The 25,087-nt window shown below is 43.5% G+C and overlaps 1 protein-coding gene across 1 annotated transcript; it reads right to left on the bottom strand.

The window, feature by feature from the left end:
• Positions 1 to 1,083: 1,083 nt before the first annotated feature.
• LYPLAL1 (lysophospholipase like 1) lies at positions 1,084 to 23,111 on the bottom strand. The gene is made up of 5 exons (XM_083433386.1): positions 22,963 to 23,111; positions 18,198 to 18,297; positions 9,974 to 10,143; positions 1,867 to 1,982; positions 1,084 to 1,457 (listed from the first exon to the last, which is right to left on the bottom strand). Exons 1-5 carry the CDS (start codon positions 23,045 to 23,047, stop codon positions 1,239 to 1,241), a joined length of 690 nt encoding a protein of 229 aa, XP_083289512.1. The 5' UTR covers positions 23,048 to 23,111; the 3' UTR covers positions 1,084 to 1,238.
• Positions 23,112 to 25,087: the final 1,976 nt, after the last annotated feature.

Here is a 25,087-nt window from a genome sequence, read left to right as displayed (position 1 = left end):
AGACCGAAATGAGAGGCTACATGATATATTGGTTTAAAAAAGGCCCCTAGAAAAAAAGAAGTTACTTTTAAACAGTAAAGGACATTGACTAATTATTTATTGTGCTTCTGAATGAACTTTTGCTGGGTTCTGAAGTGATCACTGAAAAGCTGTATGAAAGTGGCTCCCTCTCTTTCAGCTTCAGCACATGGAGAAAAAGCATACAACATATTTAGAAAACAATTTCAGCAAGCTTCAGGATCAATGGATTTCATAAGTCCATTTTGGCAGAATGCAAACCTCTGCAAAACTATGCACAGGACAAAGCCCAACTGCTTTGAATAGGATTGTAACCTGGGAGATTTAGGTCAGGATCAAAACTATTTCAATACTCCAAAAAGCTTGTTCAATACCTGCCCCATGCTCCATGGCAAACTGCTTTTAAAGTGAGCTTGAAGATCTGTTTGTAATGTGTTTGTGTGCTCTGTTAAATAATTATTTACCTGAGACATAATTGTCCAAACCAGCCTGCTACCATTAGTAATAAAATCAATTCATATATACAGTAAGGTAAAGGTAAGGTAAAGGACCTCTGGACAGTTAAGTCCAGTCACAGACGACTATAGGGTGAAGTGCTCATCTCGCTTTCAGGCCAAGGGAGCCAGCATTTGTCCACAGACAGTTTTCTGGGTCATGTGGTCAGCATGACTAATCCTCTTCTGGCACAACAGAACCACAACGTGCACACGGAAATGCCGTTCACCTTCCCACCGCAGTGGTACCTATTTATCTACTTCCGCTAGTGTGCTTTCGAACTGCTAGGTTGGCAGGAGTTGGGTTCAGAGCAATGGGAGCTCACCCCGTCACAGGGATTCGAACTGCCGACCTTCTGATTGGCAAGCCCAAGAAGCTTAGTGGTTTAGACCACAGAGCCACCAAGTCAAGTTTCTGGACTTTGCAGGCTACCCGTCATATTGAGATGGGATCCCTCTAGTGCTTGATAATTCTATTTCATCCTGTTTAGTAGATATACAAATCGTGATATGCACAACCAGGACCTGGGAAATTAAACAGATAAAACTCAAGAAATTTATGGCAACTTACTTTTCTGTGAGTTTTTAATATTTTCATTTGAATATCTGAAAAAATGAATTATGTCTATTAATAGGAAATAATCATATTACATGGTTGAAAGCCACAGAGCACAGAAAATTCCATGGCATTTCTTTTCTATATATACTTTCATTTATTGTTCATGGTTACTCTGGCAATTTCTTCAAAATCCAAGCTTGCAGTTTGTCCAGCTCACTTTTGTTTAGTTCATGATAAAGGTTTGGCAAGCTCAGAAACGTAGTCGCTACTCCCAGGGATTTCAACTTCTTGTTGGTTTCTTCACCCCACGAATACAGAACCAGTTCATCAGCTGTTCCATGGCACTGAAATAACTCTGGTGGCTCCCTTTCAATTTTCTTCAGCGCCTGTTAGCAAAGGAGATATCTGTGCTGTTACCACAACAGAGAAACGAAGGGCAACATTTTACCGTGGATACCCAATGATCCACCTAGTGAGTGCATGGAATATCCAGCAAGTGTAAGGAACTGCAGAAAGATCAATAAGCAATTGCTTTCTACTTTCAGACCATAATTGGTCCATCTAAGCTCGTCATTGTTTACTGTGATTAGTAAAGTGTATCAGAGATCTTAGCTTTAAAGCTGAGACCACTGTGTAATCACTATCTTTGCTCAACTAAAAGATATTGAAAAGGGAGTGTACGGAGTCCCTGCCACTTACATGGGGGGTGGGGGGTGGGGTATATTCCGGCACAATGTTCTGAGATTTTAAATGGCCACAATGGGACAAACAGTTAGCAAAGAGTTTGGCACCCACCTCGTAAACAGCAGAGGTCTTACTGAGGAAGCTTGAAAGAGCAAACACTCCAGCTACATCATGGTGGTACCTATAGGCTAAGTGCATTGCCATGCCTCCTCCCATTGAAAAACCACCTATGGATATTTAAGGGGGAAAACAATGTTAAGCAAACATTCAGAGCTCTGAGAAACTACTGGAAATGCTTTCAGTGATGACTTTCTGCTTTCCAATACCCTGTAGGAAACACGTTTGAGCAAGCTAAAACTTAATAAAGTTGTACAGACTGTATCTTTTTTCACAAAGGAAAAAGACCTGCCAAATGTCTGTGCAGCCCAGTCCATTGACTATGATGAACACTTTTGATTTTTAATCAATCTCTGCTCCACAATATATTTCACTCTATATAAGGACTGTATAGTTTCAGTTGAACAGGGATTCCAAGGGACTGTTCATACTTTTAGACAAATCAATTAGACTTCTGGTTTACTTGGTGCCCCCTCTTTTTGTGGCTTCTCAAAGCATGAGAAAGGGAAAATGTGATCTTTTAGATGTTGCTAGACTCCAATTCCCATCAGCCCCAGCCAGCATGGTCAATGGTCAGGGATGATTGGAGCTTGAGTCAACCTCTAGATTGCCACAAATTCCCTTCCATGTCATGGTGAATTATGAAGACCAAACTGGAATCTAGCAGTTCAATTCTATGGAGACTTAATGGGGGTTCATCCACACTTCTGTGTGGTTAATGTTTTATACTGCTTGTCCCATGGATTCTAGGCACAAGTCTGAGAGGTTCTTCGTTTGCCCCGCTAATTTCCCTGGGAAAGCCGATGGTTTACTGCTGGATCAGAATGGACGCCAATCTGCAGAAAACCTAAAGAAGTAAACAGCAGGTTTCCCTGGGGAAAAGCAGAAGGATGAAAAAACAAACCCTTTCAAACCCATGACTTGAAATCATGGGAGCCCAAAGAAGCGGCAAATATACAAAGGTTTGCAGTGTAAAAGTGCAAACTTGTGAACTTATATGTGGAAATAAATCCCACGGAATTCAGCAGGACTTACTCTCAGGTAAATGTACAGGAATTGCAACAACCCCCCCCCCCCCAAAAAACTGCTTCCCATTTGTCTCATCAAGGCTGTAGTAGAAAATCTCCAGGTATCTTCTGAAAGAACAGGCCTGCTATGAAAATGTAGGTATGAAGACTATTACACACTTTGTTCTTTTTTCAAAAAGAAGTAACTGCTCACGAGTCCTCTACTTATTTCCTTATGCCCTCCAGCGAATGATGCCATCACCGCAACACTTGTAAAAATACAGTGGACAAGTTTCGCTCTGTATTAATAGATGCATATTTATGGTCAGACGCTGGTGCGTAGGGTGCATACATAAAACTAAATACATTTGGATGTTTCAGAATTCAGAGGCAATATGGAGCACATGGAAACCTTGCTCTGAATTTGGAAATGATTTGCAGCAGAATCCTTTGCATGTGTATTCAGAATTAAGTCCCCCCGATATCAACTGGCCTGGCTCTAAGCTAAGTGTATACACTTCTCTCTCTCCATTTCTTCTTTTCTTTTCAAAATTCACTTACACTGGAGCTCACAAAGCAACCTGCAATTACTCGCTGGCAGCGCCTGATAATGCAGTCACCTTCTGTGAGGACAGAAAAGCTTACGGCTTTCATGTGGTTCCTGCTATTCAGGAAAAAACCTGAATGCCAGAAGTTGGTTTGTTGAAATTGGGTTTTGTAGGGGGAAGCCTGCAGTTTATTACTCAGAAAAACATGGTCTCCAGGAGAATTGTGGAGAGGGAAAGCTTTGCAGGCCCCTGGTCTGGAAACAGTGGGTTTCATTGAAGGGAAAATGCTGTGATTTCAAAGCACCATTCTTACCATGAAAACCTACACTAGTCCTGCATAAGCTTGTGTTGAGAATAATACGGATGGCACAGTCATAACAAGGGAGTTTGGGGGCCAATTTTCAACGTCTAAAGTGAAATCTAAAAATAAAATGTATATTTCAATAACTAGGGATGTATGAAATGGACTTGTCAGTGCCAATTTTGTATGTTTCATTTTATAGTCCATTTCATACTGTTTCTGCAGAAATCTATAGCGTTTTAAAAGTAATTCTTAAATTTGCTTTTAAATACACATGTTATCATAGGTTATCTCGATGCACTCATTGCTAAATGTTTTCCCACCCAATAAACTCACATTTGTTATGTATTTTGCTAAGGGGTTTTGTTTGTTTGTTTTGAGCCATGAGCTCTATTGCAAAATTTGGAGATGTATGTATTTGCTACTTAATGCCCAAGTGGCTTCTGGTCATTACGTGGTATATATTAAGTATACGTGGTATACTGATCAGTGTATATATTAGTCCAGGAACTGTATATTAGATCAGTTTGCTTCTTATTATTAAACAAATTGACAGCCCACTTGACAGCATAAAGCCATCAATGCAGTGTATAATCAAAAAACATAATAAAACAGAAAAACACAAGCTCCGAACACAATCAAATCAATTCAACACACCCTGAAACACAAGAAAACCATCCCTACAAGTTCCAAAACCAGCAAAACAATTTCATCATAAATAAAATTGATATTCCTTATATGATTGCATCACACGTCAGGAGAAGCCTTCTTTTAAAAGTGCCTTGTGGACCAAACAAAATTCTCTTCCCTCTCTAACAATAACACTTCACTGGATGGACAAAATATGTCTGTCCAATGACGTCACTGTAATACCATACAGACTGAGACATACAAGGTTTGTTTAATCATCTCAGTTATATGTGGTAGGTTGCCTGTGGCAAAAAACAACAGAACATGGTGCCTTGAAACTTGGCTGTGACTACAATCCTGGCACAGTGGTGCTGCTTAAATCTTACTGAAGTGAGCAAGTTTACTGTGCATACACTTGCAGCAGAAATACAGTGGTTGCCATTTAAGTCTGAAATTGGCCACACATAACATATGGGGGCATTTGGCACAGAACAGCTAAGCAGAGCAGTTGCCCCAGTCAAGTTATTTCAACGCGTTCAGTGCAGGGTGTTATTCAGTAACTGACAGTACCCTTTCTCATTCTTCTTCGTCATCCTGTCCAGACCCAGAAGCCAATGAATATGCCAATATTTATAGGAAACACGGCAACTTTCATATTCCTTCTCCCATGGCTCAGTAGCTACGGAAGAAGCCTAGCAATCAACAAGAAAGTAGTTGTGTGTCCTGTGTTATTGTAATGAAACAAGGGGTCAAAAACCATGCATGTATTCCTTGGCGTTCTGTCGAGTCTACGGCTCTGTCACAGAAGGTTTATTTTCATTGGCTGCTTATGAAAGTGACTACAGGTGGCAGGAACCCATTGGCTTGGATCAGCATTTCTGTGGCGTACCAAACTCGTAGAAGGAAGAAATAAGGGAGAGAGAAAAAATGGTCCTGAGAAAACTGCAAGAGAGGAAGCAAAGACTTTGAGAGAGAAAACTAAAAATCATATATGGTTTTACTCCACTGCCAGTGCAGCAGAGGTGAAAACTGCAGCTTGCACCCGATCCTGCAATATATGTGACACAAATGGAGATAGGGAATTTGTGGCCTTTCAAATGTTGTTGGACTCCAACTCCCATCATCCCATCTAGCATGGCCAATGGTCAGGAATGATGGGAGTTCAGTAACATCTGGTGAGCCACAATGGAATATTTTCCCAGAATGGGGAACAAAGTAATAAAGATGAACTGAGAAAATGCAATATACAAAAATAACAAAATCATAGCAACAGATCCAAGAAACAACACATTTAACAATTCTTACATGACTGAAACAAGCAAAACTACAGTGTGGCCAAACTTAAAATCTCCAAATACCTAGGTAAACAAAAAGAAAACAAACCAAGAAACACTAGGGAACATTCCAACCAATTAACCAACCAATAGTCATATCCAGGGCCATCAATTATTAAGAGTGACTAGTTGCCCATGACGTAATTTGGAATGGGCAAACCTTGGTATGCACAAAGATGAGATTATCTGCTCATCTATTGTCCAGTGTATTCTTATATTCTTCTCTGACTAGGAGCAGATCTCTGGGGTCTCAGAGGTCTTTCATGACAACTACCATATTTTTTGCTCTATAAGACGTACCAGACCACAAGACGCACCTAGTTTTTGGAGGAGGAAAACAAGGGGAAAAAATATTCTGAATCTCAGAAGCCAGAACAGCAAGAGGGATCGCTGCGCAGTGAAAGCAGCGATCCCTCTTGCTGTTCTGGCTTCTGGGATAGCTGTGCAGCCTACATTCACTCCATAAGACGCACACACATTTCCCCTTACTTTTTAGGAGGGAAAAAGTGAGTCTTATACAGCAAAAAATACGGTACTTTGTGATCCTTTGAAAATGCAAACAAACTGTGGGCGTCAGGGGTTGAACCTGAGGCCTTTTGCACTCAAAGCATGCGCTCTGCATTGAGCTATGGTCTGTTCACCGTATGCACAGAGAATGAACTTAATGTGCATTAGCGTAACATATTTAAACAGACAAAAAAGAATCGATGCTTAAAAACTGGCAGGTTGTTGAAAATGGAAAAAGTGACAATTATTAAACCAAGAGAAAGCTTGGCTCTAGTTGAGTTATTGAAATGATGCTTACCAGTTGAATTACAGAGTTATTATATTGTCACTTATGTAAAAAAAAGAGATGAGATCTTAAGATACAAGATGTACTCACTGCAATACTTTTTTCTTATTTTTAAAAATGGTGTGGTAATTCACCTGCTCTTTTTAAATAGCTCAAAAGGAAGTTTTCCTTGGGCAGCCACCAGTCAGCTCAGCCATCTCTGTGAAGCGGAGCGGTTCCACGCAAAAACATATTCTCCCAAAAGTGAATTTCCAGACAGAAAATGTCTCTCCAGAAGAGCCCCCTCCAAGACCTTGTTTTTCTGGGCCTCGGTGCAATGTGCTGTGTGTAGCTGCCCTCCCAGCCGGCCCTATGGAAGACACCTGCTCCTCTTCATATGCTTCAGTGTCAGCAGGTAAAATGGCGAAACCAGATCAAACAGACTCTGTGGACCATTTTCCACAAGCCAGGGCAAGGAGCCACCAAGGCAAGGCAAACAGGCCCCTTCAAAGAGCAGGGAGTGGCCAGATCCAGAAAGAAAACAGGCAAGGAGTATTTTGGCTCCATCGTTCAGGATCTTGGTGGCATCTGGATGGGATTTTAGACATTCCCACATTAAAAGCAAATTTTCTCAATATTGGATTATTCATTGGTGTGCTCTCAACACCAATTTCACTCAAATGTGAAGAGAACTTTTTCCTCATGTGAGCAATCACACACGAAGAGAGGGCATAGTATGTTGTCAAGCTATGGGCTGTATTCTATCCATAGGTCCCATCAGTGCCCAGATTTACTTTCCCCATCTTTCCTCTGCATGTCCCACACCCTCCCCAAATCTGCTCCCCTAAAGTGGGGTCTCCTTTCAAACCAATATAGGGGGCATGGATGGGGAGAACGTTCTTTGGCCCAAGCAGAAATCCTTGCACTGGTGGAACATTCACTTTGCTTCATCATCCCTTCCCCAAAGCACTGGGATAGCCCTGGTAAAGTCCTGGATAGCCCCTTAATAGTACAGTGGTGCCCCGCAAGACGAATGCCTCGCAAGACGGAAAACCCGCAAGACCAAAGGGTTTTCTGTCTGCAGAGGTGCTTCGCAAGACGAATTTCCCTATGGGCTTGCTTCGCAAGACGAAAATTGATGAAAATTTTCGGGGGGTTTTTTCGCTCCAAAACCCCTTATTCTGAATCGCTAAGCTGCTAAAAGCATTTTAGCAGCAAAACTGCTAATCCCCCAAGCCTTAAAAAGCCGTTTTTAGCCCTTAAAATGTCAATAGCGCTAATAGCGCTACTCCGTCAATGGGCTTGCTTCGCAAGACGAAAAAACCGCAAGACGAAAAGACTCCTGGAACGGATTCTTTTCGTCTTGCGAGGCACCACTGTCTTCTGATGTACTGATTGTATTGTGTTGTACCATTTTATTGGAAACTGCTCTGGGATTGCTATGCAATGGAGGGCAGTTCATAAATGAAATAGGGTAGAATGCCGTGTAATGTTAAAGAATCACTTGTCTGTCCTTTGCTAGGTCTGCCAGTGGCGTTTGCTTGGAAAAAGCTGGACATTAACTTCCTTCTGCCTCTATACCACATACCCTCACATTTATAACATTGTTGATGTTAATTTTTTTTACATCTTTATTTTGGATCTTATGATTTATGTGGAAATTTCCCAGTTTATATTTTTTGACGTTTTGTTTACTGTTTATGACTAGTTTTGTTATGTTGGCGGTTATGTAATTTTTTATATGTTGTAAGCTGCCTTGCACATGGTTTGAACTTTGGAAAAATTAAATGATTGATTTACTCCTGTCAAATCAGCTTTGCACTTAGTTTTTGTGACCCCCCCAGTCACTAGCGTACGGGATTCAAAATAGTTTTTATATTTGCATTTTTGTTATTGTATTGTGACATTGCTTCAAGATGCTTCATAAGAAGCGATTCATAAATGAAGGAAAAAAATTATCATCTCTTTTTTAAAAAAATCCCTACAATAGTGAATTGAAGCCTGGTTTAGGCTGCAGGGTCGAAATCAGAGTTTCCCAAACTTGGGTCTCCAGCTGTTTTTGGACTACAATTCCCATCATCCCTAGCTAGCAGGACCAGTGGTCAGGGATGATGGGAACTGTAGTCCAAAAACAGCTGGAGACCCAAGTTTAGGAAGCCCTGGTCTAAATGAATACTTCACAAGCAGCTTCCTCTCAAAGCGTAACCCCTAGGATTGAGCCCCCTGTTCTCGGTTCATGGGGGAAGAAGACACAGTCTTTAATTAAAACCTAGCTAAACATTAGTCCTGCCCATCCCCATCCCCAAATTGCTTTGGTGCTGGATCCAGTTTGGGGGTGGGAGGGGGATCCCGGATAATTTAATAATAATTAAAGAGCAACAATAGTTTCTAAGTAAAACGTATTTCCACAAAAATAGGTTCTTGTGCAAATTTCTCACGTGTTTTCTTAGCCTCGTCTAGAAGGCATTTGAGCAGCCATAGAGTCTGTGTAAGAGATAGACGACATTGGCCTCAATCCACAAGGATGTTGCCCTGCTCAAGTCTCGTCAAAACTGACTGAAAGCTGTGGAAGGGGATGACCATGATGCAGGAATGGGAGAAGGCAGCTAGCACTGCCCTCTCCACCTGCTGTGTGGGGGGAAACGGCCATTTAGCTCCTCTTTTCCCAGAAGTAATTTGCTCAGTGGCCATTCCATCAGACAATTAAACTTTGGTAGCCACAAAAAGTCAGTGTGTTTACTGAGGCCTTTTCACCTATTTCTGGCTTGCGTTGCCACAACTCCTCTGAAACAGAAGCAGTGCTTCTACCGCCTCCCAGGCACAGCATCTCATTCCTCCCACAAGTGTGGTGTTGCATGCAGCAAAGAAAACCCAACACGTGGGCACCAGCTTGCTCCTTGCAATTGGGCCATCCAGTTGAATCTCATTCCTCCCTATCCCCCCTTTTTTATTATGTCTATTAGGAGGTTAAGCCTGCAGTCAGGGGCGGCATTGTTTTCTTAATCTTAACTTATGTACTGTGCCTGGAAAACCTGGAGTGCTTTCCAAATAAATTAGCATTATTCTTGTGCAGTTGCTAGCTCTTTCAACAGAGTTCTGCACAGAACTTCCCATTTGCAGATAATAAGATGGAATCTGTTCCAACTACTGCTCTGCTTCTTATCCCAACTGGGATGCAAAGAAAACCTATGTCAGGTGGTGTCAAGAGAGAGAGAGCATATGCCTGCCCCGTTTTCTTCAAAAGACCCATCTCAAATGAAGCAGATGATGGGTCTCCTCTTTGCAACAGGACCTCCGTGTTACGAACTCTGGTGAAACAGAACTTGCTTCCAACTATAATGGCTGAAGATAGCACCGAAAAGACATTAGCACAACCCCTACCTAAGCATTCAGGGATTCCTTGGCTGCTCAAAGCCTCTATAACCACTCACCACATTCCCCGGTTTGGCTCCACTCACAGGATGAGCTCTCTTACAAATGTCAAATATTTTCTTCTTTCTAAATCTTACCCAAGAGTATCCTGTTCTTTCCAATGCCGCTTTTAACTTCATCATCAATCAAACTCGTAAGTGCTTGACACATTGAGTCAATGGTTTCAATATGTTCCGGGCAATCATTAGAGATCTTATATCTGTCATGCCACACGTTGGACAAGGACCCTCTCATCGGTGTATATGGTCTGGAAGAAAAGTCGATGAAAAAGGTGTAAGAAGAAAACTGTAATACATAGCCATGGAAATCTGGAAGCCATGCTACGCCCTAGGGCCTCTCCATGTGTGCCAGGGTGGGGGTGGTGATGGATGGCTGTCACTCAGCCACCCAGGTAAGGCTCAAATTACGGGTGGCTGTCTTAGTAATTTGGAGGGAATGTATGTCAAGAAGGGATGCCTGCGTAAGAGAAAAAGTCCATTGCCCCAAGCAATTGTACCTAGATTGGTTCGTTGTTACAACTCATCAGATCTTACAGAGTGAAAAAGGCAGTCAAGGGGAAAGCCTGAGATTTAGGGTAGAATAGTAAGCTTTACTTAACACCAAGAAATTGGACCAATGGATGGAGCCACAGACCAGATTTGGCTTCAGGTTCTCTTTACAGCTATGAATACAGCAGGTGGATTTAGTTTGCTGTTTGTATCACGTTCCTACTGGAGATTTCCACAAGGTGAACAAGACCATATTTACTTTGAATGTAAAACATACGACAGAAATTCTTTATTTGACTTTTTAAACCCTTCCAGTAATCTGGACCACAGACAGCCCTGGTATTAAGATATACGGTAAGTGGAGCTGCGTATGTCTGTGTGTGATACCATTAAGACCAGTGTATAAAATCAACCAACCAACAGCACCACCATCTTGAATTGTTGGGTGGCTTTGGAGACTAGGTATCTGAGATTCTCTCAGTTTAGAACTAGGAGATTAAAAAGAGCCCCAAATGTACCACGTCTTTCTGCTTATAGCAAAACTTCAATGTGTTTTCATAGATTATATCAAATTGCCATGTTGTATCCTTGGGGGTCCAAGGATTATACCAGCAGATGAAGGTGATGAATGGATGGAAGGATCCTGAGTGAGAGACAGGGAAGGGAAGACCTCCCAGGCTGAGAGACTTGGGAGAAGAAAAGAAAGCTCCCAGGTGAGAGCTGGGAGGGTCTACCACTTTCTGTGTGAGACGGGAGTCAAGAGATCCCTTTGAGAGAGGACTCTGTGTTTTCTTTTCTCTTTCTCTGTTTTTATTTAGATAAGTTTATTTTATCTTATTATATCATGAAAAAGCCTCCAAGAAAATCTTATGGAAAAAGAAAAAAACCCCTCAAATTGCTCTGTTGTATGCTCCCTTGGCAACATCTGCTTTAAAGGTGGCATATAAAAGATTCTAATGAAGAATAAATACAACTTTTCAGTGCATGTTCGTTATTTCCTTGGTTGCTCCCTACATGGTGCATATTGGCCCATTCCTAGATGGGATTGCATCCCTTTGGATTAACATTTTCAATAGATGACTTGAACGGCATCTGTAAATGTGGTTCCTCCTTAATGACAACTGGTGGCCTGATTTAGGAACTGCAGATGTACCAGAATTTATACTTGTTGACTATGGGGTTTGTAACAGCTTGCAGGTACGGCTTTGGTTTGAAATTGCAGTGCAACTTCCCACTAAAGGAGACAGTTTACAAAATTTCCATCCCCATATTTCTATGCGACTGAAACTATTCCATGTTAGATGTATGGAACCTGTGTTAAAGGTGGCTTATAAATACTTTAACCCAAGAGCTGTCACCACTGTGTGTGATTTGATCTTCATTAACCCAACGCAACTGGCTCATAGTTACCACAATGCACATATGGAAGTCCCCTTTTCATATAGAGCTCCCCTGTTCTTTTCAACATGTGCAGCCATTCCTCCAAAAGTCTGTATCCTTTGCCTCCATTAACGCTAACCCTGCCTGACCCTTTTGCACATGATCTGCTCTTCTAAATCAGAATGCAAGAGAAGGTTTAGTTCAAAATGCATGTGCTTAAACAGGTGGTGCTGTCCCCTTCTCATCTTTTTTTTTAAGTGTAACAGAAAGAAGAATTTGTAGCTCACTTCTTCCAAGAAGCTCTGGAACTCAGCCTAGTTCCAGGACCATCAATCCAGTTTAGCAGCAAAATAAAACATTTGTCAGGTAAGGGACGATACAGTGTGGATCTGAAGCCTAATTTTAATGGGCAATTAGGCTGTCAGATGGTACAGAGAAGCAAACACTGCACCTTTTTATTATTTTTTTAAAAAGAAGCAGCCAGCAGAGCCTTTTCTTGCAAACTGTGTGTGCTAAATCTGGGTAGACGTGGCTATAGTAAAGATGCCATTCCTTCAACAACAGAACAAAGAGGTTTCTTTTCTTTTCTTGACGTCCCTCTTTGTGTGGATTAATCCGCTGGTACTAGCTCCTGACGTCTCTTGGCTCTCATCCCATTGGCAAAAGAAGCGTTCGCCATCAGCACCGATGCCAACGTTTTCAACTACCACTCTGAAGAGCAGATTAATGTATGTGCACATGCAAAAATAACAATCTGAAAATGTCAGCTCTGCTTCTTCATTGTAATAAATGCCGTCTGCTGAAATTTCTTCTGCTTCCATCAGCCCTGGGCAGAACCCAACCAAAGTTACACAATGTTTAAAGTGTCCCCGATTTAAACGCGAGTTGATTTAACCACTTGGCCCAAGATCTCATCCATTTTAGTTCTTCACCCATCAAAGATGGATGCATATGCTTAATTACTTTCCTGAATCTGCGCCTAAGGCTTTGCAGTAAGGTTTTCCAGTTTCCATGTCCGTATGCTATAAAGCCAAGCCGACTTCAAAACCTCAAAACATCATTAAAAAGGATTAAAATAATTTCTAACACAAAAAAGAAGTCTTCCTCTACTAGAAACAGCCATATACTTTAAACCTGCCCCTGTATCACTTCATTGGCTCCAAACTTTCAGAAAATTTAGGATGCAAGACTTAATGGATTGGTTTTAAAGTATAAGCTAGAATGCATTTCAGGTTTATATTTATGCAGGGATAAAGCTGGCAATCTAAAATTCCTCAGGGACTATCTAGGCATCCAAACTTTTCAATAAACATATATATAATATTAAAAGCTAGCAACCCACCGAATATTACACTGTGAATGCCTGAACCAAGAGCAACTAAAAGACTCCAGCAGAGGAGGGAGGACTCAGTACTTGCACTTGGGGAATCCTGGGGCAACTATGATCATTTTAATCTCTTTACTGCATATCCCCCAGAAGCAAAAACTACAATGTCTAAGACAAAAAGAAAGAATTCAGGTACACCTGGCGCTAGTTTTACTAGCTTCCTCCTGGAAGAACTGATTTACACATCGGTGTAAACACGGCTCTTTTGTCGCTCTACTTGATTTCCGTATACTTGGATGATCGGCTGTTGCGTTTTCCTCTCTGTATGGTCCATTCACACATGTAAGTCATCACTTGATCTTGCAGTTATAAAAGTACTGAATAAAACCATAAATGAATGGAGCCTCCAAAAGAGGCACCTAGGAAAATAGTTCTTGCCTCTTGGGGTTACCTGGATGTTGTGACAAGAAATAACACATTTCTAGATAAGGAGACAAATTGTAAGGTGCCCATAATATAGAGTTCTAAAATCTCTAGTGAAATCTTGCACAACTGGGCCCAACAGGGCTTGGGTTTTGCCTCAACTGGCTGAGAACCCATAGCCCTCCAAGTGTTTGACTACAACTCCTATATGTGAGCTCTCTAACACTGCCCGCCTAAAAACCATCCATTTGCCAAAAGCAAAGAGATCCAGTAGAAAAGAAATGCAAAGAGACGTGAACTTCTCCTGAGATTCATTGATGGCACCACAAAACAGAACCAAAGTACAGGAACCCCTGACTCCCTTGTAGACATCTATGAAGATCTCAATCTAGACAAGTCTGTGTTGGTTGAGGTTGGTGAACAGAGATGGGAGTTAATGAAATATTTGCTTGAGAATCTGGGTGGGTACTATGCACTGGAATCTTGCCGACACAATTTTACTGATTCAGCCCAGTTATGATTTTTAAAAAGCTACTGTGGATCATGTAGCTGCCAATATACTTGAAACAGGGCCAAACTGACTAGTGTTGGTGCCGACCTTTAAAGCCCTAAACAGCCTCGGCCCTGTCTACCTGAAGGAGCGTCTCCACCCCCATCGTTCAGCCTGGACACTGAGGTCCAGCGCCGAGGGCCTTCTGGTGGTTCCCTCACTGTGAGAAGTGAGGTTACAGGGAACCAGGCAGAAGGCCTTCTCGGTGGTGGCACCTGCCCTGTGGAACGCCCTCCCATCAGATGTCAAGGAAATAAACAACTATCTGACTTTTGGAAGACATCTGAAGGCAGCCCTGTTTAGGGAAGTTTTTAATGTTTGAAGTTTTATTCTGTTTTTAGTCTTCTGTTGGGAGCTGCCCAGAGTGGCTGGGGAAACCCAGCCAGATGGGTGGGGCATAAATAATAAAATCATTATTATTAATTAGTGATTCTGTACCGTGGCCAGAGAAGGAGCGAGGGACCTCCTATGAGAAGCTCGAGGTGGGGTGGGTGGGATTCTGCATTGCTTTGTAAGCTATTTTCCACAAATATTTACTCAAATGAAAAGAGATCAAAATTCGTTGCAAAATGTATCCTGAAAACCACGTAAGTTATCTGTTGTCTATTGAAAAGAACACATGTAGGGTATCTCTGTTTACTGATAGGTTAACTCTGGATTTGCAGCAGGAAGAATTTCAAGAAGGAAATGCTACATAACGCAAAGATTCTTTGACCTAGATTTGCCGAAGGGAAACATAAAAAGGTATGGCATAGTTATTTCAAAAAAGTGGAGACGACATAATTTTAACTTGACCACGTTAGCTGCTACAATGCCAATTTAAACTATCACTTTCTATTGAACAGAAAGGCTACAACAAAAAAGGAGCAGTATTCTGTTCAAATTTAGACATTCAAAAGAAAACAAAAGGCTTAAGTCACACTTCCAGCAGCTGAAACATAAATTTGCAGCTATGTCTGCCCCGTTTGCTTTTAAAAACCACTTGGACAGACGTGGCAGGGCATGTTATTTTTTAAAGCCCTGACTTCAGTTACAGCACATTTACTCACAATGATTGAAAAGACAAAAAAGATTAAGATTGCAATCTTATGCAGTTTTACCTGCAAAAAAGCCTCACTAAACATAGTGGGGCTTGCTTCTGAGTAAGAATGTCTTTGATTACGCTAGAAGTTATATTTAACCACTGAAAGTTGATGCAGTTGTTATTTCTACATCTCCCTTAATTCAATGACTCATGCAAATGCAAACCGTAATTCCCAGCCGGTAAGTTTGCCAGCGTTTGCAAAAGTATCGTTTGGCCACAACTATGAACCTTCTAGAACTCTGCTTTCGAAAAACACATCCCTTAAATTTACCTCCTGCATGCGAACCAGAGGGTGGGAGAGCCCCTTTAAGTTGTTATCGACTATAAATTCCCATCAGCTGCAGCCAGCAATCCCAGGGGTGGGTCAGGGATAATTGGGGGGGGGGCACAGTTCCTCATGTCAGATGTAAACACTGGCTAACACACGATGTCCTTGGCGGCTTTTGGACCCAGCGACAGGAGAACCCTGAGAACAGTACATGGGCAGGGGGAAGTTGTTCCGGCTGGATTGCTTGCATGGAAGGAAGGAATGGAAAAGTGTGATTCTCCACCCCATGAGTCTTGTGGCTCCTTCAATGCTATCACTTGTGGCCTGAATCAGCGCAATGGACACAATACGTGTGTTAATTGGCTTACCCATGCTAGAATCCCTGTGTTACCAAGTGCCGGCTTTCTGTGAATGAGACCATATAACACCAGTCTTGAAAGACCTACACTGGCTCCCAGTATGTTCCCGAGCACAATTCAAAGTATTGGTGCTGACCTTTAAAGCCCTAAATGGCCTCGGTCCAGTATACCTGAAGGAGCGTCTCCATCATTCTGCCCGGACACTGAGGTCCAGCGCCGAGGGCCTTCTGGCGGTTCCCTCGCTGCGAGAAGCCAAGTTACAGGGAACCAGGCAGAGGGCCTTCTCGGTAGTGGCACCCACCCTGTGGAACGCCCTCCCACCAGATGTCAAAGAGAAAAACAACTACCAAACTTTTAGAAGACATCTGAAGGCAGCCCTGTTTAGGGAAGCTTTTAATGTTTAATAGGTTATTGTATTTTAGTGTTTTGTTGGAAGCCGCCCAGAGTGGCTGGGGAGGCCCAGACAGATGGGCGGGGTATAAATAATATATTATTATTATTATTATTATTATTATTATTATTATTATTATTATTAGCTGGACTTCTCTTCCTTTCCTTCTGATGCTACTATTTACACTCCCATTTACACTATGGTTTGTGTGTGTATGTGGCTGGCCTCTTGGTGGTCTCTGTGGGATCTGATTGGCCATTGTGAGAACTAGACGGGCTGCTGGCCTGGTTCAGCAGGCTCTTATGTGTGTATAACATCACACACTCACACACACACACACACACACACACACACGGGTAACATGTCATGGATCTGTTGAAGCAGACTGTAGTCCGTAAAAGCGTACGCCATTTTCAATCTTTTAGTCCTTAAGGGGCCACCTTATAGTTCCTGTTGCAGCACAAAAGTATGCCTGTCATAGCACAGTTTGGGAATCACAGATTTACACCAAATTCTGACTGTGGGAAGACAGCCTATACTTAAAGTATTCCCCACAGATGTTTATCACATTGGTTGATGAGTTTTCCAGGCAAACTCTGCCATGCTGACCTTGTCGCTGAATGTGAGCTGTGGTTGCATTGCTTAAAAAAAGAAGAAAAAAGAAGGCTCTGCCTACTTTTCACACAGACCTGGCAACATGGCATCACAAAACCTAAAATATTCCCACCCACAAATTGATGCCTGTGCTGCAATTGGCATGCTCTATAGGCTAATCATTGACTTAGTGGCACAACAAATCTTAGGGTTGCACAGCTGCCCTGCTGGCACCAGGGAGACGGAATCTGGTTAATTCCAGTAATTCAGATTAATTAATTAGTGGATCAAAGAAACAGCTTTCGAGAGCCAACTAAACACCGCACAGAGTGTTATGCTGCATTAGCTATTTCTGCCATTCACCCTGATTGGACCTGCCTTCCTCAGCATCATTAATAAAGGTCTCAACAGCGGCAGTACATTAGAGCCCAAAAATAAAGAGAGAGACAGAGAGAGAAAGGAAGGAAGGAAGGACGGACAATGGCTTTAGAAAGGCTTCCTCTGATCTCTGGGAAACAGCGACATCAGACTCACTGCAGGTAACTCAGGAAATGTGAATGGGGTTGACAATTTGCGAGAGCGCTGAAGCCAAAGATCCTAACAAGAGCCATTTATATAAAAACAAATATAGAAACTGAGCATTAATTTTTATTCTTCTCTAGGGGGTAGTACAGTGGTACCTCAGGTTACATACGCTTCAGGTTATAGACTCCGTTAACCCAGAAATAGTACCTTGGGTTAAGAACTTTGCTTCAGGATGAGAACAGAAATCGCATGGCGGCAGCAGGAGGCCCCATTAGCTAAAGTGGTGCTTCAGGTTAAGAACAGTTTCAGGTTAAGAACGGACCTCCGGAATGAATTAAGTACTTAACCTGAGGTACCACTGTATACACATGTGCACATGTGGGGGGGGGGGAGGCACAATTACATGTACTGCAAAATCCTGAAATAATTGTTCTAATTTTTTTTTTTTTTAAGAATAAAAAGCTTTATTGTTCCACTTCAAAAAGCACTTGCATATAAGCTCGCTGGAGGCTTTGACACTAAGATTTTTTTTCAGATGGAGGATGCTGGATTTATCAATGGACTAGGGAACCTGTATTGCTATTCACACTGAGGGATAATTCATTGAGAACCCCAGTACATATTGAAGAGCAGAGGTGGAGTGTTCTGCCCTCCTCCTATAAGTGGTTAAATATCAGAAGTCAAAGCCTACCTCTGTCATCAAATAAACACAGTATACAACTTACTTACAACTTGCCCTCACACTGGGGGTAAATGCGAATGTCACAACATATCTGGAGAAAAGTAGTTTTGCAAATTCAACTTAGGACATATCTGCAAACCTTTATGTCAATTACTTACAACCTTAATTACAAACAGTTTTTAAAGAAGGGAATAAAGGAAGGCTAGTATAAAAATGCATTAAAGAAATACCTGGCAGGAGCTGTTGGATAAATGACTTTTATATGCTGGAAAGACAAATCGTGACTCAAAACCCCTTTGATCCAGTCTCTTATTCCTTGGCCGGTATCACCTAAGTAATACAGAAAGATAAAGGCTACTTTAGATATCTACACAATGCCAAAGGCCAGGTCTTGTTCTTCATAATACACAAATATAGAATTGCATTATCCAAGAGAAAAACAGAACGTCATCTGGACAAAGGTGCTCAGCCTTATTGGATTTCAGGATAACTAACCACTCAGTGACCAAGTTCAGGTGACTATTCCAGGCTCCATAAGCTACAGAGCTGGGACTCCTCCCCCAGTGCCCTGCCTATTCTCCTGTTATAGATTAGTTTTTGTGCAAAGATCCTGGCTTGCATTAAGCCAGATAACTGAAGCAGGGAACGCTGCCTTAATGTCAGTTAACAAACCACAGAAATAAGTCAGGATCACATTGCCCAAAGATTACCCCAAACAGATTCCCAGGTGAGCACATGTGGTTTTGTGCTGGTTGGAGGACTTTTGTTTCCCAATTTTGCCAACTGGTGAAACAAAAGCTCCTCTTTTATGAATAACAATTATAAATTATGAGTATATTGGAGGAAAATATTGTAAGGGAAAGGATGGCAAGTCAGAAAGCTTAACAAGTTTGCGTACTTGAACTTCTCGTAGGAACGTTTCATAACAAGAGGAGCCAATGGACCATCTTCTCCCATTGAATCCTTCTCTCACAGGGGCAAACCAGATAATGCTTTTTTTTTATTAGATGCTTGTGGGAAACTGGCAAGCAGGACAAGAGCAGTCTCCCCTCCAAAAGATTCAAGCAACTGGTACTTAGCATGACTTATTCTGTCTATGGAAGCAGAGCACAATCATCATGGTGAGTACCCATTGACAGCTCTCTCCTCCTCCATGAATCTGTCCAATCTTCTTCAGAAGCCACCCATTATTATTATTATTATTATTATTATTATTATTATTATTATTATTAATACCCCACCCATCTGGCTGGGTTTTCCCAGCCACCCTGGGCTGCTCCCAACCGAATATTAAAAACACAATATAGCATTACACATTAAAAGCTTCCCTAGACAGGGCTGCCTTCAGAGGTCTTCTAAAAGTCAGATAGTTGCTTATTGACATCTGATGGAAGGGTGTTCCACAGGGTAGGTGCCACTACTGAGAAGACCCTGTGCCTGGTTCCCTGTAACCTCACTTCTCGCAGTGAGGGAACAGCCAGAAGGCCCTTGGAGCTGGACCTCAGTGTCTGCGCTGAATGATGGGAATGGAGACGCTCCTTCAAGTATACAGGACCAAGGCCGTTTAGGGCTTTAAAGGTCAGCACCAACACAGTGAATTGTGCTCAGAAACATTGTTGTTGTTGTTTAGTCGTGTCCGACTCTTCATGACCCCATGGACCAGAGCATACCAGGCACTCCTGTCTTCCACTGCCTCCCACAGTTTGGTCAAACTCATGCTGGTAGCTTCGAGAACACTGTCCAACCATATCGTCCTCTGCCGTCCCCTTCTCCTTGTGCCCTCCATCTTTCCCAACATCAGGGTCTTTTCCAGGGAGTCTTCTCTTCTCATGTGGTGGCCAAAGTATTGGAGCCTCAGCTTCACGATCTGTCCTTCCAGTGAGCACTCAGGGCTGATTTCCTTCAGAATGGATAGGTTTGATCTTATTGCAGTCCATGGGACTCTCCATAATTCAAAAGCATCAATTCTTCGGCGATCAGCCTTCTTTATGGTCCAGCTCCCACTTCCATACATCACTACTGGGAAAACCATAGCTTTAAGTATACGGACCTTGGTCGGCAAGGTGATGTCTCTGCTGCTCAGAAACGTACTGGGAGCCAATGTAGGTGTTTCAGGTCCGGTGTTATATGGTATTGGCGGCCACTCCCAGTCACCAGTCTAGCTGCCACATTCTGGATTAATTGCAGTTTCCGAGTCACCTTCAAAGGTAGCCCCACGCAAAGCACATTGCAGTAGTCCAAGTGGAGCATACACCACTCTGGCAACAGTCCACAGGCAGGTAGGGTCTCAGCCTGCATACCAGATGGAGCTGGTAGATAGCTGCCCTGGACACAGAATTGACCTGCGCCTCCGTGGACAGCTGTGAGTCCAAAATGACTCCCAGGCTGCGCACCTGGTCCTTCAAGGGCAGTTACCCCATTCAGGATCAGGGAGTCCTCCACACCAACCTGCCCCCTGTCCCCCAAGAACAATACTTCTGTCTTGTCAGGATTCAACCTCAATCTGTTAGATGCCATCCATCCTCCAACCGCCTCCAGACACTCATACAGGACCTTCACTGTCCTCAGTGGTTCTGGTTTGAAAGAGAGGTAGAGCTGAGTATCATCCACATATTGTTGAACACTCAGCCCAAACCCCCTGATGATCTCTCCCAGCGGATGCATGTAGATGTTGAAAAGCATGGGGGAAGAGGACAGAAGCCTGAGGTACCCCACAAGTGAGATCCCAGGGGTCTGAACACTCATCCTCCAACACCACTTTCTGGACACGGACCAGGAGAAAGGAGCAGAACAACTGTATAACAGTGCCCCCAGCTCCCAACCCCTGTAGACAGTTCAGAAGGATGTTATGGTTGATGGTATCAAAGGCCACTGAGAGATCCAGCAGAACTAGGAAACAGCTTTCACCTTTGTCCCTAGCCTGCCGGAGACCATCGACCATCCAAGTGGTTAGCCATCATTGCTTCCTGTGGCATTGAGTCCCATAGTTTCTGAGTCATCCAGCATGCAGCTTCATTTCCCAACCTATCATTTAACAATAGATTATGAAATTTCCCCAGGCCAGTCTTTAATGTATATTAATGGGAGTGTCCAAGGTGCACACCAAATCTTTATGGTTGATGCACGTTCAGGCAAAGAGCCTTGCCTACCCTTCATGGCCCTCCAAATATTGTTGGTCTTCTGCTTCCAAAGCAGCCAACCTGATACCAATGTGAAGCGGACAGGCAGGACCTGAGCACAACACTGTCTTCCTAACTTGGGATTTCTAGAAATTGACATTCAGAGGTATAATACTTCTGGCAGTGACTCACGGCCTGATACTGTGCCATCCCATCCTTTGGTCCTCTTTCCCGCTCAGCTGCAACATCCTGAAATCTACATAGCAAGGGGGTATGAGAAAAGGGACTCAAGAGTTCATACTCTGAATAAATTTTCACTTGAGGAACAGATGTTGTCTCTGGGCCTCGTACTCGCAACTACAGCCCCCCCCCCCCGATTTCCATGAAAAACGATCCCTTATAAACACAAGTTTACACTCAGGTAGTAAAAACATTTTAAACAACTTTAGAGTGCTATAACCCCTTTCACACTTTTTTTGTGTGTGTAAAAAAAAAAAGTTTATTTAAAACCACATCTAAAAGCCTTTGATCTAGTCCACCTACGCAAACACTACAAATGAAAGGGCTGGAAGAGGATAGCACCTGCCGAGGAATAACAATCTCAGCATGCCTGTGGTCAGGTAAACAAGGTAGCCCTAAGGTGATGAAAGTTTCACAGGCGCTAAAGTACTCTGAGGCGGAGCACGTGCTGTCCACACATACATCCGTCCCCCAAATCAACTTAAAAACCAGTGCAAACTGAAAGGCAATGGAAACGCGGAAGGCACGCACTTCTAAGGTGAAACTGCTTTTGGTACTGTTGTAGCTAGGAAGTGGATATCAACGTGGAGCGAGATGCAAGTCCACAGGAAGAATGTCAATCGGACCTGTCCCCCTAAATGCGCTTCCAGACTAATTTCGGGTGGGATTCAATTATATACTGTCAAATTCCGGTTGTGCAATTAAAGGCGATTTGTAGCTCTTGCGCAACAAACCTGCTTCCCCAATGGAACTATTGCTTTTAGCTTTAGTTTTGCAATAAGGAAGTCACAGGAAAATATTGTCCAATCTCTCTGTAAACAAACAAGCCAATACACAAAGAATGGGGAACCTGGTGCCCTGCAGCTCCTGCTGGGATTACAGCGCCTGTCATTCCTGGCTATTGGCTATGCTGGGTGACTGATTCAAGTAACACCAGAATGGCCAATTTCCCAAGCCCATTTAAAAGACCACCACCCAGATGTAAAATGACAGGTACACCATGCACTTGAAGCACATCATTTAATACTCATTTAAAAAGCATGCAATTTCCTCCAAAGAACCCTGGGAAGCATAGCTTGCTTAGGGTGCTGGGAATTTTAGCTGTGAGGGGGAAATGGCCGTCTCCAGGATCCCCAGGGGGGGAAGTCACGTGCTTTAAATGTACACCGGATGTGCTTTGAATTCATAGGCACAACTTTCATCCAGCAATGTGCCACCTGAGGGCATCCGCATCTCTGCCAATTCATCCAGGATTGAGACCACCTGAACTTCTGAAACCTTTCTTTTCAAGGAAGAGCTGTGGACACTCCCTTGGGAGCTGGCGGGAGGTTTTTAAGCAAAGGTTGGACGGCCACCTGTCATGGATGCTTTTTGATATTCCTGCATTGCAGAGGGTTGGACTAGATGACTCTCGGGGGAGGGGGGCTTCAAACTCTACAACTCCATGATTCCTTGCACAAAGAAGGAACAAAAGCCAGTATATATAAAACACCCAACTCTCTTCTCCCTACGCCCCTTTCTGTGCCCCTTTGCTGTGAAATGGCACCGCAACCAGCCCACTCCCTTATTGGCGAAGCTTGGGGAGGCTTCCGCGGTGGCGCCCCCTGCAGACCGCTCTGCGGTCGGACTCATCCACCTGAGCCGTGGAGGAAGACGACGGAAGCCGTGTGTCTCCCCGCTGGGGCCACCACGCTCCTCTGCAGCGCCGCTGGAGCCGCCATGGCTGTCCCAACCCTCCGGAGAAAAGGGGCGGCCAAGGAGCACAGCGCCGGCGCGTCGCAGGCAAAGCCCGCCCGCTTCCATTGGAGGAGGAAGCCCTTTGCGTAAAAGCGCAGGCGCAGCTACCGCTCTGGGTGAGGCGGCTTGTAAGAAAAGCGAAGGTGGGTAGGCTGCGCAGCTCCGTCCAGCGCTGGGTTAGCGGTCCTCAACCAGTGGGTCCCTAGATGTTGTTGGACTACAACTCCCATCATCCCTTAGCTCTGGCCTTGCTAGCTAGGGGTGATGGGAGTTGTAGTTCATCTGGGGACCCATTGCAAGCCGTGGATTGAAATGCGCCTATCTCCGCGTGGTATTGCAACGTTAGAAGGAGACGAGGGGAACTCAGGGGAGAGTTGCTTTTTCCTTTTTTTTAACAGTGCAGTCTCATACTTAACATTAATAATTCCCATTGACATCAACAGGGCGTATCCCAAGGGAATCGGCATAGGATTGCAACCTGATTGCTAAGCAATACCTGGAAACGCTTCACTGATCTGTAAGCTGTTTCTGCTAGTCAGCGATGCGATTCTCTGTAGGTAGCACGGGGAAGAGGGGAATGCGCTCTCCCCAGGGCCTTGTTTTGTTTCGTTTCTTTTTCTTATCAACATACAATTCAGTGTTGAGCCCTCATACTTAAAGCAGTTGCCAGGGTTGTGCACAGCGTACACATTAACGGTAACACAAATAAAGATGGCGGTCCTGTGCACACTTTCTTGGGCATAAGCCCTACTGGATTCAGTGGAACTTCTTTCTGAATAGAGAAACAGAATAGTGCTGTAAACGCCTTGCAAAGGAACAAAAGGGTTTTTTTTGGGGGGGGGGGGGGAGGCGGTCTGAAAAGGTGACAGAGGGGAGGCGTGTGTTGGAAAGGGTGGGAATGCCAGCAGTAGACCAGCCCCTATTTGCTTAATTTAGTCCTGCCATCCTTTCTGCCCGCAGAACTCTTTTAATTCCTCCTTTGTGTGGGTCATGCTCCTTTAAAGTCCCAGTGCTTTAAATTGGGGGGTTGGGGGGGCTTGTATTTTTCTGTGAAAGTCTTCCCAGTGAGGAACATGCCACCTTCAGCTTTTCTGTGGGAAAAAGTAAAAGGAACTTCTGGAGATGTTTGCTTCCATTAGCAAAAAGGCAGTTGCGATGTGGATTGATAATATACAGTAAGATAATAGGTAGTAAGAAAGTATTTGGTTTAGTTTCATTTAATCATAAGGGGCACAGTATGGGAAGGTGCCTTGTAGGACCAGTCCAGTAGTCTTCAACCTTTTCCAACCTGGAACCTGCCTGGCATTTGGGAATTCATTAATTCCTTACCATCTATTTCTGTTGTGCTGTTGCTGCTGCTGCAACCCATCTTAGATGAGGCCATGACCCAGTAGCTGAATACCAATGAGCTATTAGTCTAACCCTCTAGAAGGGAAGGGTCATAGCTCAGTGACAGGGCAACCGCTTTGTGTGCAGAAGATCCCAGATCCAATCCTTGATGTCTGCAGGTAGGCCTGCAAGAGACCCTGCTGCTGCCTGTCTGTGTAGACAGTACTGAGCTAGATGGTCTGATTCAGAGTAAGACAGCTTCCTGCGTTCCCTTCTCACAGCAGGGAACCTATCATACAGCTGTCTAGGCTCAGTTTGAAGACCTGAGTTTGAAGTGATGGAGAGTCCATTAACATACTAAGAAATTGGTTCTCTTGCTAGGCTTCTCTTAACATCAGATATGTCATCTACTGTTCAGCTGAAATATACGTACCTTTCTGAAGATGGTGGCAGCTGCGACAGCCATTTTGCCCACTGTTGATCTACTCGGTGCTGGGCTGCTCACCCCCTGTCCCCATAGTCTCTCTCCCCCCCACGGCTGTTCTCTAGTAAGAGAGACCCACAATGGTGGGGCAAGGAGAGGCCCAGAGGGCATTTTGACTTCACCAGCACTGCATCAAACTCACTAGGACTTATGGGCTTGCAATCTTGCTGTGCGGGTGTTTTTGCATGTCATGCAGCCTGATCCTGTCCAC

Source organism: Podarcis tiliguerta (assembly GCF_965153285.1).
Source record: "Podarcis tiliguerta genome assembly, chromosome: 3".
Lineage (NCBI taxonomy): Eukaryota > Metazoa > Chordata > Lepidosauria > Squamata > Lacertidae > Podarcis > Podarcis tiliguerta.
This window is presented reverse-complemented; position numbering and strand designations above follow the sequence as displayed.

Excerpts from the sequence above, each read along its gene's own strand:
- LYPLAL1 (XM_083433386.1), bottom strand. The coding sequence starts at position 23,047 with ATGGCGGCTCCAGCGGCGCTGCAGAGGAGCGTGGTGGCCCCAGCGGGG. Across the intron at positions 10,144-18,197 it reads TATCCAACAGCTCCTGCCAG|ACCATATACACCGATGAGAG; the intron begins GTATTTCTTTAA and ends CTTTTCTTCCAG. Across the intron at positions 1,983-9,973 it reads AAAGAACAGGATACTCTTGG|GTGGTTTTTCAATGGGAGGA; the intron begins GTAAGATTTAGA and ends AAATATCCATAG.